An 18352-nucleotide genomic window follows, 5' to 3' on the forward strand; every position below is an offset into this window, starting at 1 on the left:
TCCCTATGACCATTTCAGTTGTCTTCTAGCCAATCCAAGTCACTTCTGTTTTTCAAAATATCGATCCACCTATCAGGTATGGCCATTGCTTCCCAAACAGGCCGGCAAAGCGCAGGCATGCCTGACACATCCTCTGCCACCACAGTCACGTCAGGTACCATCCGATGCACCAAATCATTCATGGGCATTAAATACAGAACTGCATCTACATCTGTATCAAAGCTAAAATACTCTGCATAATTCCAGCTAAACCCCACATAGCTACCATGGTGGTGGTACAACATAGATGCTATACCGTCAAATCGAAATCCATCAAATCTAAATTTCTTCAACCAGTACCTCAAATTGGATAGTAAACACCTCCCATAGTTGAATAAACGGCTATCCCAGAGTTTATGATAACCCCTTTCACCAGTGTGAAACTATGATTCTTGTGCACTCTGGTGAACATCAAACCCATTCAAGCTATTAGTTACATTATTGCTGGCATGATTGTGAACCACTTTCATGAGGACCCGTAGACCTAGTCCATGAGCCAACCTGAAAGTTGAAGAGTTGTCAGTGTTAGAAATGTACTAACAGGCCAGAAGGTATTACCGTACCGCATCAGCTGTACCCTTTAAAAGGCCAAAGGTATTGCCTTACCGCATCAGCTGTACCCTGTACGTACAGAACTACATATTCTTAATTAGTTAGCACATAAGGAATTTGGAAAGCATTAACATAATAGGACACAATAATGGAGGGTTCGAGTCTAGTAATTAACTAATTATAACAATTTATTTTTTCGTTCAATTGGGAGCTCTTTCTAGGAGACCTTATTAGAAGGTAAGACTTGCGTAAGAATAATTAAAATTTACTTCATAAAGCATATCAATCATAAAATGACATAATATTTATATGAAGCATGTAACCTTTTCCAAAGTTAGTGGAAGTACAAGTAATCAGAAAATGACATGACTGTCATCATTGGACTTGCTTTTTTGTCTAAAATACAAGTATAGTTAATGCATTGAAACAACAACTAAAGCAATTACATACCGGCAAGGCGTTTTACCTAAACCACTCATGCCAAATTTGAGGCAAAATGTGATTCTTCATGATGAATGATGCTGCCTCATGAGTATCTACATTACAAGAATATAAAAAAGGATTGTAACATAATAAAAATAATTGTGATAAGGACCAAAATTATCATACGCCAGCTAGACATTAATTGATAAGTTAATTTTGGAGGCATATTGTCAGACTACAATTTCTGTCATAATATTGGGTTTTAATCAAGGATTTTCAATAGTGTTAGTATAAAGAAGACTATGGAGTCGATCATAACATGCGTTCTGCCAATAAGAACATAGACTTGCTCCTTGATACAATAGCTGTGTAAGATGTTGAAACTTTCCTAGAAAATATTTGCGAGATGTAACAATTGAAAATAACTTTCATAACAGTACATCTACTAAATAGTGCATCATGAATTAAATCTACTGAACGAATTGTTAAAATCACTCTTTAACATGAAACAATAAAAATTTATATGCCAACTAGACATTAATTGATAAGCTAATTTTGGAGACTGATATCATCAAACTACATTTTGGTCATATTATTTGGATTCAATCAAGGATTTTCAAAGCTGGTATAAAGAAAACTATGGGGTTGATCATAACATATATACATTCTGCCAATAAGAGCAACGGCTTTACACCTTATAAGCATAAAAAACAGGTTGACCTTATGCAGAAAATTTAAAAAAAAAAAAAAACATAAGAATTGCACTAAAAATGTTAGATAATAAGAATTCATTTTTCATTTATTTTCTATATTCACAACAATATGCATTCATCAACATTCTTGAGTATATTTAAACAAAGAAACAATATATATATAGCACCAAATGGAGACCTTTTTTTCGTTATCTAGAAATCTGATTCTTTGATTAGTAATCATTCCAAAAAATCATGTTTGTATGTCGTTTACGATTGTCATTAAACAACTCCATGAAAACCAAATGACCGAAGCATTATCCTAAGAAATGTTCACTCTAATAATACAAACTCTCGCAAACAATAGCGACGATATTATGTCTTAGGATAATTAATTAAAACTGAACCTAGTTATATGCTTATCTGAATACTAAAAAAAATATTGAAGTTGTCTTTTCGCATAATATATTTGCGAGATATACAACAGAACACAACTTTTTAGCAAGATATCACAAACTATATATTACCGGTTCCAATCCTATCTTAACTAATGATTTACATAGTCTATTTTAGTAATTGTTTAGAATCTTTTTGTATTATTTTACACATTTTTACTATGAAGGTCCTTTATATTCTATAATAGTAAATTACGTGTGACACTTGAGATCAAGTCAGTGGGTGAGGCTGACACACAACTTAATATAAATTTAACAATCAAAAGTCCAATACTGTGTGTTGGTTTTGGGTAATTGAAACTGGCCTAACAAATACCAGGTGCATGCCAGCTCGTATTTTTCTTTACATTTTTCTTTTTTGTTACTATTATAACAATTATGCTATGGTCCCTACAAGCAGCTTACAGTCGCCCTTATATCCTAAATTCCTAATTGCTTAATTCTGCAAGACACCTCAGAATTGTTTCTTAAAATCATCTCCAGTTTAGGTAAACTTAACAGATTGCTTGCTCAAATGAATAAAGATATAGATCAACATACAAGAGATCATCCACGATAAAAAAAAATTGATCAACAAACTTTCATGCCTAACAGACTCAAACAAAATTATTACATTAATAAAAGCTTCGACATCAACAATCAAATTTGAAAAACACTAGAAGTGATCAATAATAAAACTGATTTTAAAACGACTGGTGTTTTCTAAATCATGTCACTTATTTAGAATTCCAAAGAATTTTCTATTAATAAAAAATTTAAAAAAACAACCTACTTATCTCTGAGACGGTGGGTAGATCATGTATGGATGCCGCTGGCTCTCCGCCTCGTTTTTCTGTGCAAAGCCTTCATTAATCCCTCCTGGAACTCTCTTCTTCTCTCCTACACAATGTCGAACAGTGTATATATATTTACTAAATGCTTTCTATCTGGTCGGCAGCCGCTCTCTTCCAGTCTCTCTCTATATCTCTCTATATAGTATAGACACTTGGTGGTGCTTATCTCTTATGTGTATCGTAACATAACTGATTGGACGTTGGATAAAGATCTTCATCAGTTAGAAGCTTTTAAGTTTTAACGCTTTTGTCCCTGCCTAGCTGTTTATTTTTTTACCTTTTTTTAACTGCTATTTTATTGGGCCAGATTATTCGGCCTAATTCTATTAACATTTTATTTGGATACCATATTATTAAAAGATTTTGGATTATTCATTTAAATTTTGGGCTTAGATTATTGAAGCACTCTTGGTTTTTCTTTTAGTCAGAATATTTAAATGATTAATATTTTCAATATTCGATAAAACTGGTACGATTAAGAACTTATCTGGTTTCTTAACTTAACAAGTATGATTATAGGTAAAAAAAAAACCTTTTTTTAGCTTATCGGGTAATGATATAGTTAAGGTTTCGTAAAACGGGGTTTGATCGATGGGCATCATATCAGACCAAATTAAAGATATGGTTTCACAAAACGGGGTTTGATCGATCGAGCGATACACTGTCTGATTTGTTCGATAGGCGTTGAAATTTGCATGCCCGTTTAATTAGATTCATAATGTGATTTATATTTTTTTTCATTTTTTACATGAATCTCAAATTTAATCATACTGAACGTTAAACAAAATTTGATACGATACTTATCTGACACTCCCATTACTTGGCTAAATTTCTACCAGGATGCCTAAATATGTGCTAGAAAAAAAAAGAAAAAAATAAACAACACATGGCCAACAGCCCAAGCAGCCCAAACATGATAAAAAGGAAAAATAAACAACACTTGGCTTAACAGCGCAAGTCCACAACACAGTAGTATTCCCGTTTATCAACTCCGGCGCCGATCGACTTTGTCCTCGTGTTCTAGAATTCAACCATTTGGCCATTGTACTCTCAATAGCTTCAAACTCTTAACAGAAAGATGTAAAAATATCATAAAAAACACCAGACTTCCCAAACCTCCCTCCCTTTCTTTATTGATTGTCTTAATTTTTCTGATACATTGTTCTCTTCAAGAACAGCCATATAATACACGGGAATTGTTTGTAAAAAACAGAAACAAATCTAATTGAAATTATTTCCTAATTTGTCTCATCTGCAAAATAGAAAGAAATAACAGAAAAAATATAATGAAATAAAATCTTCAACGAAATAAAATATTTCCTAATCTTCTGATTCATGGCCAGCTATTGTTTCTCAATTCTTCACACGACAACAAAAGATCCTTACGCTTTACTTGGTCTAACCATCTGAGCCCTTGGATGGAACAGGATCTGGCGTATCTTCCCCCAGAGCTGATATAAAAACCTCCCCCCAAAACTTGGATTGATTCATATACTACTACTTCTTTTGCTTGGATTGCTGATATAATCATCTTTGTGCGGTGTGCAAAAAACCTTCCTCGTGTCTCTTCAGGCTCCTCCAATCAAATTGTTATCGACGATTCTGATCAATTTTGTATTCACCAATATATTCAAATGGATGAAGAAAGTATATCAAAATAAATTTGTTGATGAATTACATTTCTAGAATATCTTGGGCATCTATTCATGTTTTATATTTTTGAGACTATATTTTGAATCCGAAAATCATCAAAACCAACAAATAGAAATTGTCTTCCACTTGTTGGTGAGTTGATATGCGCTAATTGAAATTGATGCATCAAATATTAAGCAAAAGAAATATGTTCACTAGTACAAAAAACCCCTTCACTGACTGTTAAAATACCCCTACACCGACTGTTATAGCGGCGTCAGTAAAACCAGCGCCAGTGAAGATTACCTTTTACTGACTCTCTAAAAACAGTCAGTGTTGAGTTCAACACTGACTGTTTTAAAGCGTCAGTGTTGAGCACCAACACCGACTCTTTTTCAAAAGAGTCAGTGTTGAGCACCAACACCGACTCTTTTGGAAAAGAGTCAGTGTTGAGCACCAACACCGACTCTTTTGGAAAAGAGTCAGTGTTGAGCACCAACACCGACTCTTTTGAAAAAGAGTCAGTGTTGAGCACCAACACCGACTCTTTTGAAAAAGAGTCAGTGTTGTGCACCAACACCGACTCTTTTTTTGTGTTGGCATGATTCTGTTTTGCTAGTCATATATTACCATTCAACATTTATTGACATTAAAAAATTAATATGCCACAATCACAAACAAAAGACACCAAACAAGTTAATTGCCATTAAAAATTATCAAATTACATGTTATCCAAATTACATGCCATATATCCACAAAACACACAAAAGACACCAAATTATCCAAGTTAATTGCCATCAAAAATCTATTTACTTGACTTACATAAAAAATGCTTCTCTTTCTTGCAACCTATAACTAATATAAAGGATAGTACCACCCGAGAAGAGATGACATTCAATTGACGAGGCCTATTCAACGTAATCAACCTCACATTGCCACTTCACCTAGTACAACCTACGAATAGCAATTAGTGAAAATTAGAATCTGTGCCATTAAATTTAATATCACAATGATAAAGTGTATGACAAGAGGGTAGTATGACAAGAAGTGTACTTCATGCAAACTCACTTTGCAAATTATTCTCAAATTAATGCAAGCTCACCCATTAAGCAAAATTAAGAACATAAGCAATGTTGTTTTATCAATTGAAAAGAAACAGATCTAAAGTAGGAAGAGAAGATCGAGATAGGTCAATGGAAAGAAAACCGACCCAGATCTGAGTTTAGCTGTGTGCTGTCAGCCAATCTTTAAAATTCATTCTGAACAATCTACAAAGCCAAATTTTTTGTTCTTTTTATAGAAATGTAAAGGGAAGTCTAAACTACATGCTTGCCAAGTTTCAGGATTTTTGTAATTTTCTAACTATTTTTAACAGATGCCTGAATGCAGGGGCAGATTGGTAAAAGATGCAGAAAACAGCATTTTTTTGGAGATTCGGAAAGCAAACTTTAAAAATAGCTAGTAAATCATAGAAAAATGCTATGAATGTAAAATTTGGGTCTAAAGTGTGTGTTTTTGAGTCCTCTATCTGACTGTTCATGTGGATTTTTGGTTTGGACTTCTAATCAGCCTGCACTGGCTGATCTGTCACAGAAGGCCATTTGGGGTTTTTGAGGTACCAGTAGAATTTCAAGGGTCAAACTTTAAAGCATTTAGTGAACAAAAATAATGAACTTACCATCTCGTAGAGACATATTCAGTATAAGGAGGCTCCGAGTAAAGTTCCCTTGCTAGCCCCAAATCCGCAATTTTAACTATTCCATCCTTATCACATTTTTTTAGATCAATTTAACACTAGCATTGACAGCTATGTGAAATGTCATTTTTTTTATTACAAAATTCAGGTATTTGGTAATCACTAATTAAAAGAACCTCCAAGTAATCAGAAAAGTAGAGAAGAAAAGAAATAGGATGAACTAAGCATTCAACAGATCCCAATATTAATTAAAAATAATAATAGTAGTAGTGGAAAGCTACAAAACCTTTTTTGCCTTTCGAGAGATTTTCTCAATAATTGTTGAATTAAAAGGTACCCAGCCACTAAAAACAGCACCACCACCTAAGGTCTCAGGATAGAGCAGTACACTAGCCAAGGTCAGCGCACCTGACATGCATGCCATTTATACTGGTTTGCTTTAACTAAAAGTTTCAATTATTTATATAGAGGAGCAATAACAATCATGACAGTTTTGCATTTAATCAGACTTACTTGGTGTGTTTGCAGCAATTGATGAGCCAGCATCACTGTCATCAACAATACTGCACCAAGATAGTTACTAAATGTGAGTATGCATGTTAAGCAAAGAACTGGGATCTATTGATAACATATTAGCTTAAAGACTTTGACGACATTGCACAAACATACATGTTCTCAAAGATATATATATATATATATACAAAGAGAGAGTGAGAGAGAGAGTAAAAGGAAACTTCACATTAGTTCCCTCTAAAAAAACAGAATCTGTTACCATAATGTAGCAGCACGACAGATAGATAGATAGATAGATAAACAGATACCATAAGAAGGGGAGATATATAGCTTACAAGATCTTTAAATTTGGGAGTTGAGATAGTGTCGAGGGAATCGGCCCAATGAGTTGGTTGTTCTTCAATATCCTTAAAAAAAAATGTAAATTAGAATAAAAATGTCACAAAAACAAAAATTTGTTGATTTGATCGAGATTTTGTTTGAGAGACCATACAGTGTCTCTAATTGCTTGAGTTTAGAGATAGAGAACGGTATGTCGCCATATATATTGTTGAAGGATAGATCACTGGAACAGCAAAAAAAAAGTGTCAGGTGAGAACTTGAGATCATTTAAACATATTAGTTTTAAGCAAATTAAAATTAATTAAATAAACTTACAGGGTATTAAGTGATGAGCAGTCACCTACATTGCCAAAAAGGTGTACTCTAGCTGAATTATAATCCAACACAAGGCATTTGTCAAATTGAATAACAAAAATTAGCAAGGAATGATTTAGGCCGTTTTGTTAACCACTATGTTGCCAATTCTTTGTAGTGATTATGCTGATTTACTATTTTAAAGCACTACATTTACAATTTTAAAATTACACATGATGTACACCTAGTGATCTTATAAACGTGATTCCATAAGAAATATTTTGAATATCTCAAAGGTAATACAACAATATTTTGTACACCAGTGGCTACACCCCACGACCCAATGAAACCAGTAACAGTGAAACCAGTACAATATGGAATAACAGTGAAACCAGTACCAGTAGCCGTACCAGTGGCTAGAAGAAAACAGTACCCATGACCCAATGAAACCAGTACCAGTATCTGAAAGGGAAAAATTAGTGTTGAGAAGAAACCAGTACCAGCATCCAAAAGGGAAAAATTAGTGGCTAGAAGAAACCAGTACCAGTACCCCGGACCAAATTAGTGTTTGTAATTACTTTCTTGTCCCCACGCCCTGTCAATTAATGAAATTAATTACCTTGAGAAGCTCAGAGTTGACGTGTAGTTGAATATCGGTTGAAGGCGGAGACACAAGGCGGAGGCGGAGAGCAAGGCGGATGCGGAGACAGCAAGGCGGAGGCGGAAAGCAAGGTGGAGGCGGAGACAGCAAGGCGGAGGCGGAGAGCAAGGCGGAGGCAGAGAGCAAAAGAGAGGCTGAGGCGGGAGAGAGCGGGAGCAAGGCGGAGGAAATATTTGCTCAGAGAGAGAGAGACATCGGGGGAGGGTTTTAGCAGTGAAGAGAGAGCGGGGGAGGGTTTGTGCTGAGAGAGAGACAGCACCAATTTGAAATTTTGGGAGATAGTGGCGGAGAGAGTTTATCGCAAAAGAAGAGGGAAACGAAAATTTAGGAGGGGAAACGAAGTTCTTCGCGGCTGATCGAAAGATATAAACCCGGGAACGAAAATTTTCGGAAGAAACACTGACGGTTCCCAAAAAAAAAGAAAACAGTCGGTACATTGTATCAACACTGACGGTTCCCAAACAAGAGTCAGTGTTGGCAGCTAATACTGACTGTTTTTTAAACAGTCAGTGAAATTTAAGCAATTAATAAACTAGTCTAACATTATTATTATTTTAAAATGACAATAATTTAAAATGATATTGATAAATTTTATACCAAAAGATAATGTTAGAACATTTTCTTTGCATTATTAAATAATTTTGACAAATTAAATTATATAGTTGTGCATGCATGTTGTATCAAGGACTTGTATCAAACATCAAAGACCATAGAACATCAACTCTTGTTGGATGAGATAATGAAGGAACAAAGACAAACGTCGTCCGTTGGTTGATCGGAACCGTTCAGATCAAAGAGTGTTCCATTAAATTCATTGTCGGTGAGTTTGATCTAATCTGATGTTCATTTACACATCCATCCAAGTGACGGAATATAACGAGATCGTAAGGCTATAAACATTACACATTGGATCGAAGCTTACAATTGTTGGAACTCCAATTATTTTTTGTTTTTAAGGTTCCTGGTACTAACATGATCATTTTAAAATAAATTAGGAATTATTTGATTGCAGATCACCCGTTGATTATTCATAAGAAAATGAACGGTCCACAGTTATTAGCTCAATTTGTTTGAACAAATATTGATGAAATTATATGAAATTGATAATTACAAATATTATTTGGTCACAAGTTATGTATAAAAGTAGGAAATATTTTTTTTGGAATTTATTCATATTATTTGCTGTACAAAAATCATAAATTTCATCATCTGCTGATATTGCTACCCAACACTGACGCTTTACCAACAGTCAGTGTTGGTACGCAACACTGACTGTCTTGATAAACAGTCAGTGTTGAGTACCAACACTGACTATTTTTAAAGAGTCAGTATTGCTACTCAACACTGACGCTTTACAAAGAGTCAGTGTTGAGTACCAACACTGACTCTTTTGAAAAAGAGTCAGTGTTGGTACTCAACACTGACTGTTTTTGAAAAGAGTCAGTGTTGAGTACCAACACTGACTGTTTTTAAAGAGTCAGTGTTGCTACTCAACACTGACGCTTTACGAAGAGTCAGTGTTGAGTACCAACACTGACTGTTTTTTAAAAGAGTCAGTGTTGGTACTCAACACTGACTGTTTTTCAAAAGAGTCAGTGTTGAGTACCAACACTGACTGTTTTTAAAGAGTCAGTGTTGCTACTCAACACTGACGCTTTACAAAGAGTCAGTGTTGAGTACAAACACTGACTCTTTGGAAAAAGAGTCAGTGTTGGTGCTCAACACTGACTCTTTGGAAAAAGAGTCAGTGTTGGTGCTCAACACTGACTCTTTTGAAAAAGAGTCAGTGTTGGTACTCAACACTGACTGTTTTTCAAAAGAGTCAGTGTTGAGTACCAATACTGACTGTTTTTAGAGCGTCAGAGTTGGTAATCAACACTGACGCTTGAAAAACAGTCAGTGTTGGTGTTCAACACTGACTCTTTTTTGAAAAACAGTCAGTGTTGATAACCAACACTGATTGTTTATAAAGCGTCAGTGTTGAATAACAACGCTGACTGTTATTTAATAAAAGGGTCAGTATAGTGTGAGCAACACTGATGCTTTGCTTAAAAGAGTCGGTGATTAAGGGTCGGTGAAGGGGTTTTTTGTACTAGTGGTTATATATGGTGATTCATAAATGCTACGTTAGCTTGTATATAAAATGATTATATATTATATACTATCAATTTTATGTTGAATTAAAAGTGATAAATTAAATAACTTTTTTTACATTAATGTGTTATATATATTGGATGTTGCTTTGATATAAATAACTTTTTTATGATGGGTTAGCTAAAAAATTATCAAATAATACAACCAAAGGGGCCTTATTTATAGATTGGGTCCTCAAGGTAAGGTACAAGGCAGATTGAATCCTCTCTCAATCACCCCATCGGATTAGATAGTGAGAGACCTTGGAGAATAAAGAACCGAAGAAACTCTTTTAAGGATGTTGCTCTGATGCTCAAGAATGACAGTGATTTAATTAATTAGGTACGCTTCCACATTAAGTTCTAAATTCAACACAAAACCATCTTGGTGTGCATCTATTCTTATTGGTAATTAATTTATGTTCTATTTCAACTTTCTAGTTGAATAACCATCAAAATATATTGACATAAATGATATACATATTTTTGTCTATTTGTCCGTTTATTTATATGTGCTAACTCTAAAATAAATATGCTGAATAACACGTACTTCGAGCACATTGTGGGCATCTATTCACATTTTTATTTATTTGAGGCTGCATTTCAAATCGATAATCATCAAAACCAAACAAACATACATACTCTATATTATCACCCACTTGACGGGTAAAACATCAAAGATTAACCAAAACAATATGCTATATGTATTTACAGTATATATATTGTTATGTCTGTCTTTTTTTTAACTTAGGCAGCATTTCAATTCGAATAATCATCAAAAGTGATATATATGATCTACATATATATAATCATTTATTTGTCCATAAATTTATACGTACTAATTCAATTTATGCATAAAATATTATGCAATAATAAATATGCTGAATTGCACTTCTAATGACTTCACCAATTCTTGCCTCCCTTCACTCTTAATTCAAGCCAAGGGTTCTCTGTGACATACTGACTATTCTTTAGTTTGGAGGCGGTATTATGGTAACAACTTTTTCTATATGATAATTACCGCGGTGGTTAGATTATTTTAGTATACATACTTGATAAAATTTGGATGGTTATCAAATCCTCCATTTGATTTGGATAGAATAAGTAGTAGTAGTATATGAATCAATCCAAGCTTTTGTGTATACTATATTCAAATAATTGGCATAAGATTCTTCTGAAGATAATAGCATTTATAGTGAGCTAATTAAAAGGATCCTGCAAAAGCACAAGGTAGCTAGTGAAGAACAAATCATAGTCCATATTAATACTAATGAAAATCATAGTTCATGTTGCACGACATGTTTGAATATTTTGAATTACTAAGAGGGATAACACAAGATACAGAATTAAAGAGGAGAGAAAATTTGTTCAACAGAGATAAAGTCTGAATTTGTAACACAAAATATTTGTAACACAAAGCACAGTAACAAAAAGCACTAGCTAGGACTCTTATACCAACAACTTAAATAACTTAAAACTTGTTCTTGACTGATGACTCCGTCTGTGGCTACTGACAGGGCATATTTGCTGGCTGGAATGCAATCATGATCAGTACTTATTAAACCTTCACTTTTATTCTTTGCTCACAACAATATATAACATATCAAGCGAAGTAATGTAAAAATTATATATCAATTGGCTTCAGTAATAGTGAGATTACTCGCTCCTTGGTCTTATGACCCGGATCTCCATATCCATCCACGCCACTTCCGTAATAACATTGTGCCATGCGTACAATATTGAAAAGAACATTTCTACAATACTCATGGAAAGCAGAATCCCCGACATTTTCAGTGTTCATTAATTTCCAACATTTCCATATCATCTCGTTTATCCCTTGGCGAGCGGCAGATTCTGTGACTCTTTTGTCACGCATATAGCATTGAATAGCTTTGTCAACATCCCCACGCTCCATTTCAGTCTGAATATTAAAATGAACATATCATGAAATTGCTTACATAATAGATAATACATGTAAATTGCTTATATAATAGTTCTTGAAAAATCGGTCAATTCTAAGTTGACTCAGCCGGAGGCGAATTGATTTATTGCCAATATTCTCTGCTGGGTGAGTTTTGTACAGAAAACCAGTAGAATCAGTGCTGAATCGGAATAATCGGCCTGTTTTTCTACTTATATTCACCAATTTATTTAAAATTTAACCTGTTTTGACGATATTTTGGTTATTTAAATTTCTAAACATCAAAGTAAGCGAGTCACATGAAAGAATAAGGGAAGAGGAGGAGCTTCCGAGTTCCGACAATGAGATCTATGATCTATATATCAATTTAAAGGTGTTACAGTCTTAGATTTAACCTTTTAATGTCACCACGGTCAATGGCCCAATGAACTCAGGAAAAGTGGCTTGTTTTTATATCTTAAACTTTAAACTATACGCTGGGAGACCAACTACTGTTAGTAGGAGAGGGGTGAGAAAGAGAATGGACACTCATGATCAGACCCGCTCTTTTGCTGTTTGGATTAGTGTCTTATTTAATAGCTGATATGAGATTAGGGTTATAAAATTCCCATTGAGAGACTGTAAATAACTTCTTTTTATTAATATATTGTCAGCTGGCTTCTTGTCAACTGACCTTAAAAAAAATACTTTAAACTTAAAAAAAAAAAGAATATAAATTTTCTTTTTTATCTATTAAATAAAAGTTCCTTTTATTTTTATTGTGTATGCAACATTTTTCTTGTTTAAAAAAGGGTTTACAATTTAACTGGTCTATCAAAGTTTCTATTTATTTTTAATATTTATATGCTTGTACAGATCTATTATGAAAGTGGATATTGTAAGTTAAAACTATTTTCTGTTTTTTTACATAGTTTCTAATAAAGTTTTTTTCCTTCTAAATTTTCTTTATTTTTAAGTACAAAACAGACCCTTTTTTGGAAGAAATCCCTGTTAGCTGATCTCTTCCAAGTCGACCAATTCTAACTCTACATACAACATCCCAAATTGAGATTGATGACAAAAGTGACATGGAGGTGTGAAAACGGATCGGAGAGTGGTAAAACTATATCCATATATCCATTTTTTATTTTTCAAATATGGATATGGATATGGATCGGATTGGATATATATTAAAAGAATATCAAAGTTCATAATATTTATCTAATTATATATAATGGTGAATAACATTTTTTCTTATAATATATATTAAACTATATGGTATATATCTACTATTTGGATGCAGATAATTAAATTTTAAAACTATGCATGTATCCGTTTCTGCACGAATATTTAAATATCAAATATCTGTATTTAATTTTGAAATACAGATCGGATATTATCCACTCTGTTTTCAACTCTAGTGACATCAATATGGTTTGAAATTGTTAGATATGTCACAGTACGTAGCTAGGTTAATTTGTAACGCTCGCCCGTGTTAAAATAGATGTATGGTTTAACACCAAGTACACATGAAAATAATATTAAGATCCGTATTATATCATCAGATATTTATATTCAGTTGTATATATATTTTAAATGCTATAACTTACAGTAGATGTTCCGAAGTCGTCCAAAAGACGGCTAGCAATACCAGCATGACGCGTAATATTCGGATAACCCTGTAACAACTGCTCCAAATCATTGGCAGTAACTTCATCGTTGATACAGTAAGCAATAGTAAAAACAAGATTTAGTGTGATGGAGACACATCCATTCTCAAGGTACTCCTCCAATGTTGGTTGATATTTGGTGTGGTACCACCTTGCTTCCACTAGGTATGATTTGCATAATTCCGTCCACTAGAAAATTATCAGAAAGAATGATCATTAATTATTTTGCATATTTAACTAATAGATGGCTTTTCTGGGCATATGTGCTGGTATGATATGAAGCCTAACGAAGGTGGTAATTTAACGAGAATGCTGGGTGGAAAGGTGCAATAAAAATAATTAGGAAAAATGGTGATACCAACTGAGAGTACGTAAGAGTCTATGTACTAATTAACCAGAGAAGAAAATTTCAAGACAAAAAATAAAAGATGTTGATTCATTACCGCCATCCTTAAACACGGAGTGATATTAAGCCCTCTTTCTTTCAGGAAATGATCACTGTCGTCATGGACCATATTAATGAGAGCTCTAAGGCAAAATTGCATGTACTCAGGTAGCATCTCAATAGAAGTGATATCCCACCTTTATATGGAAATGCTAATAAGCAAGGAGTATTGATATGCATATATAGTGATGAATTAATGAATACTTAGTAATGTATGCAATAAATGAATGGAACACTTACTGCTCCACAGCATGCGTAAATGCCTCAAGTTCATCTAACGACCCATACACATCATAGACATCATCAATTGTTGAAATTAAGCCGATTGATTTTGTTAGTACTTTTCTAAGACTGGCATGCTTCAGTTCAGGAACAAATGCCACACTCCAAAGGTAGTTTTCTACGAGTCTATCTCGAACGAAAGGAAGCTTTTCATGAATCTGTAAATCTGACCACCACCTGAAGACTCAAAATGGTTAATTTCAACTGTTATTTTTTTTTTTTTGTAATTAAATGTTTCTTTTCTTTGTTATTTGTCTATTTTACAAATAAGAATCAGTCTAAAGATTTGTTAGCGATTAGAAAATTAGAACTTAACTGTCCCTTGATAAAGTCATAGGTAACTACCCGCATACCATTGTCATTGTGACACCAGGTCAACAACAGTGCATGATAATATAATGTGGGAAAGGTTGGTTTGAAGTGATGAATGGCAACTACTCTGTATACTTTATAAAAAAAACGTGAATTATAGAAGAAAAAAAAAAGTGAGATTATTATTCCTCATTAATGTAAATGGTAATACCTTGAGGTCTCCTTCAGTTCTTTCTTATATGCGTTCTGAAGTAAATTAAACTCCGAAACCGCTAGTTCCATAAAAGCTGGCCTCATATACTCGTACAACTTATATTGGTCTATAAACCAGCGAGCGTGCAACCTTTCTGTTCCCCGGCCATACAGAGGAAGCTCCAGTGCATGAGCAACATGTTCTTTTAGCCTTGAATCGGTATTTTTTGAGCTCTGCAAGAAATCTGTGAGATATTTGGTCGTCACGTTCCTTGCCATTTCTAGTTTCTCTTCTCCTTCTTTCGCGAGAAAAGAAGCCTCATACAAACTTAGTGTTGCTTTAATGTCAGAAGAAAGCTTTGCTTTGAAGTCATCTTTGTTGTCCATGCAGTTTTTTAATATATCTGCTTAGAGTTGAGTTTTGACATTAGACAAATTAATTTCCATTCAAGTACACATTAGGTATATGAAATTTCAGTACAGGCAATAGGACAGATTAATTCTTCAAGCCATGGGCTGATCTAGAATTTTCGTCCGAGTGTGAGGAGGGGCAAAAAAATAGCAAATGAGGTTTAAATAGCTACTCGGTACTAGATAAAAATTCATACTCAAACTTATAATTTTCATTATTCTTACTTCTAATTTCCAATGTTCCAACTTCTAATTCTAATTACGAATCAGAATTTAAGAAAATTCCCATAAAAATTCAAAATTCAGGAAGAGACAGTTGCCCCCTGGTCCTTACTGAGTCCACCCCTGCTTCAAGCTACATAAGGAAATATATAAAGGTTGGTACACCTAATTTAGAGTATGTAATAGTGCTGCACATTGATAGCTAGATCTTCATTTGTAATAATGAAAGAAAGTCTGATCTATTTCTGCAAAGGTTCAACTAGTCAATATTAAGTGGCACGGTGATTGTGCATTTTCATAGCAGATGTCGGATCCATAATGGTTCGACAATTTAATTTGTGCTCCCAAAAAAAGAAGGCTATATATATATGCCTGATGTCTTCTTCTTCTAACAATATTTTAAATAATGCAACAAAAATTAAGTCGGTTCTTTTGGTCTGGCATAAAAAGTTATCTTGTATCAATTACCATGGAAACTATACTAGATGAGAGAAGTAGCAGAGAAGATATGCAGGTAAAAGACAAATATGAAATGCCAATTTGTTAGCTACGTACCTTCTGATACGCTAAATCCATGCATCCTTAGTAGTCTAAAGAGCAGTGATATGAGGTGGAGGTCATCCCTGGTAGACATCAATATTTGATCCATAGACTCGTGGATCTCAGTAAGCACACATTTTATATCCTTCTTGAAGTGATATGCCACTCCAAGCTGTTGCAATGAATCAATAAGATCTAGCTTATCTTTGAGCAACTTTTCTCCGTATATCATTTCCCTCACCTCTTCCTTGAGCTTACGAGTTTCTTTTATATCTCCCACCTGCTAATTCGTTAAACCACAAATTAAAGTGTTATTGATTTGGATGATACATTTGAAACTTAATTAGACCATAAACTTATACGGGACATACTTATGGTCTCATTTACGTACTTCGTTTACGCTATCTTTTAGCAACATTTTAATTTGTATCAGAGCTGCACAGATAGAAATTCCATATTGAATATAATTACTGCTTATTGATAATTTGTTTACTAATTAAAGGGAAGTATTTAAAAAACTAAAAAAATAATATTATGTACACATACTGACGTGAAAAATCTTAATTTACCTCTGATTAAGAATTATGAACTCAAAAACTATCTTGACTATATATCCTACCCTGTGATCATCTTTGCATTTTTGTTTTGTTTCTGTTTTATTCTTAATGACATGTCTTGCAAACAAATGCATGATTTCCTTTGATATAAAATTTTGAATTTTTCATATTCACTTTGATTTCTAAGCCACAAAAATTGTGGACCCATATCAAACATACCAGAAAAATGATGTTGTAAAACTTGTGAAAATAATTTGTACTGAATTGCCATTTCAGTCTTCTAAAAATAAAAGTTCGGACTGAAATAATATTTTAGTTCTTATGTTTTTTGTTAAAAAAAATAATAATCATGTTGCTTTCATAAATTTTATTTTTTTAATTATGGTTTATAAACAAAATTCCGGAGCTATGGCATGCAGGCTAGCTATTATGAACAGTAATTTACTAATTTTAATTAATCATCTCTAATGGTTACATATCCAATCTTTGTTTTGAATTATGAGAACAACAAGATATCTAGATAAATAAGCTAACATAATTAATTAGTCCATGAAACTGCAAGGGAAACATTTTTCTCAATGGTTAATATTAATTGCATATATTATATATGTCACTTACCTTGCCATCTTCAGTTATTGACTGTATGAAGTTGTGGTTCCATAATGTCGGTTTGTAGTTTGCAGAACGTCGTTCAACTGGTAGGCATGGTGTTTCCATATTGCAAGATTTGGGGAAAGCACTGTTTCTTGGATGAGCAAAGCAGACTGCTAATATATGGTGGTTTGGCTTTCCTAGATACCTCAACACATCTTTTTATAGCATCTCCAAGCATAGGCGTGACGTCAATTTTTATTATTTAAAAGAAAATAAGATAGGGAGTCAAGATAGGTGTCCTTGCAGAATTCGTATCCTCTGCATTAACTCAAAAGTGAATCTTTTGAGTTAATGAATTTTAATCATTGGATCTATTTTAAAATTTGTGCGGGCAAAATCTGCACTAATATTAAAAGGTCCTCTATGCCATAAGTAAGTGTCAGATTAATTTCGTTTAAAATTAAATGGCTCAGATTCATTAACTCAAAATATTTTCTTTATGAGAGGAGAAATTTTATGTACCTCAAAAATTTTAATATTACATGTATATTTTTCATCAAATTTTTATAATATTAAATTTATTTTTCAAAAATATAAAAACTCATATATATATATATATATATATATAAGTCCAACATAATCCTAAGATATGTCAAATCCTCCCAACTAAATAGCATGCTAATTTTTTTAGAACCCAAACCTCTATTTGTCCAGAGAATATCTGAGCCGTTGATTGTATAAATCTCAGTCACTCATCAAAATAGATCTTAATCTCAGCCTTTAATAAATAGTTTTAATTTTATACATCTGTTTAATGTTGTCAAGCGTGTAGAAATCTAAATTTAATTAAAATTGTATCCATTACATGAAACGCCGCATAGTAATTCAACAGAATCCCCACGCGTTTTCCCTTCTTTCCACGCAGTCCACGCGTTTTCCCGAATTCGTATCCTCTGAGATGTC

The 18352-nt window shown here is 33.5% G+C and overlaps 2 protein-coding genes across 5 annotated transcripts in view; both read right to left on the reverse strand.

Moving 5' to 3' along the window:
- Positions 1-17566, reverse strand: part of LOC144553286 (monoterpene synthase 7, chloroplastic-like) — a 63298-nt gene extending 45732 nt beyond the window's left edge. The window contains exons 1-7 of one of the 4 annotated variants that reach the window (XR_013511345.1): positions 17414-17566; positions 16254-16521; positions 15085-15472; positions 14520-14738; positions 14278-14416; positions 13775-14023; positions 11736-12185 (exon numbers count right to left, since the gene is read on the reverse strand). Coding sequence is in view for 3 of the 4 variants with exons in the window: in XM_078301383.1 (XP_078157509.1) it covers positions 11889-12185; positions 13775-14023; positions 14278-14416; positions 14520-14738; positions 15085-15472; positions 16254-16521; positions 17414-17512 (1659 nt within the window). In the remaining variant the exon portion in view is untranslated. Of the gene's footprint in view, positions 1-11663; positions 12186-13774; positions 14024-14277; positions 14417-14519; positions 14739-15084; positions 15473-16253; positions 16522-17413 lie in introns of those variants that run through there. The other 3 variants (XM_078301384.1, XM_078301385.1, XM_078301383.1) reach the window with 3 other exon arrangements.
- On the reverse strand, positions 5310-8569 carry LOC144552457 (uncharacterized). The gene is made up of 6 exons (XM_078300437.1): positions 8091-8569; positions 7329-7400; positions 7171-7242; positions 6836-6885; positions 6305-6730; positions 5310-5580 (listed from the first exon to the last, which is right to left on the reverse strand). Exons 1-5 carry the CDS (start codon positions 8567-8569, stop codon positions 6600-6602), a joined length of 804 nt encoding a protein of 267 aa, XP_078156563.1. The 3' UTR covers positions 5310-5580; positions 6305-6599.
- Positions 17567-18352: the final 786 nt, after the last annotated feature.

This window comes from Carex rostrata, chromosome 4 (assembly GCF_964058835.1).
Source record: "Carex rostrata chromosome 4, lpCarRost1.2, whole genome shotgun sequence".
Taxonomy (NCBI): domain Eukaryota; kingdom Viridiplantae; phylum Streptophyta; class Magnoliopsida; order Poales; family Cyperaceae; genus Carex; species Carex rostrata.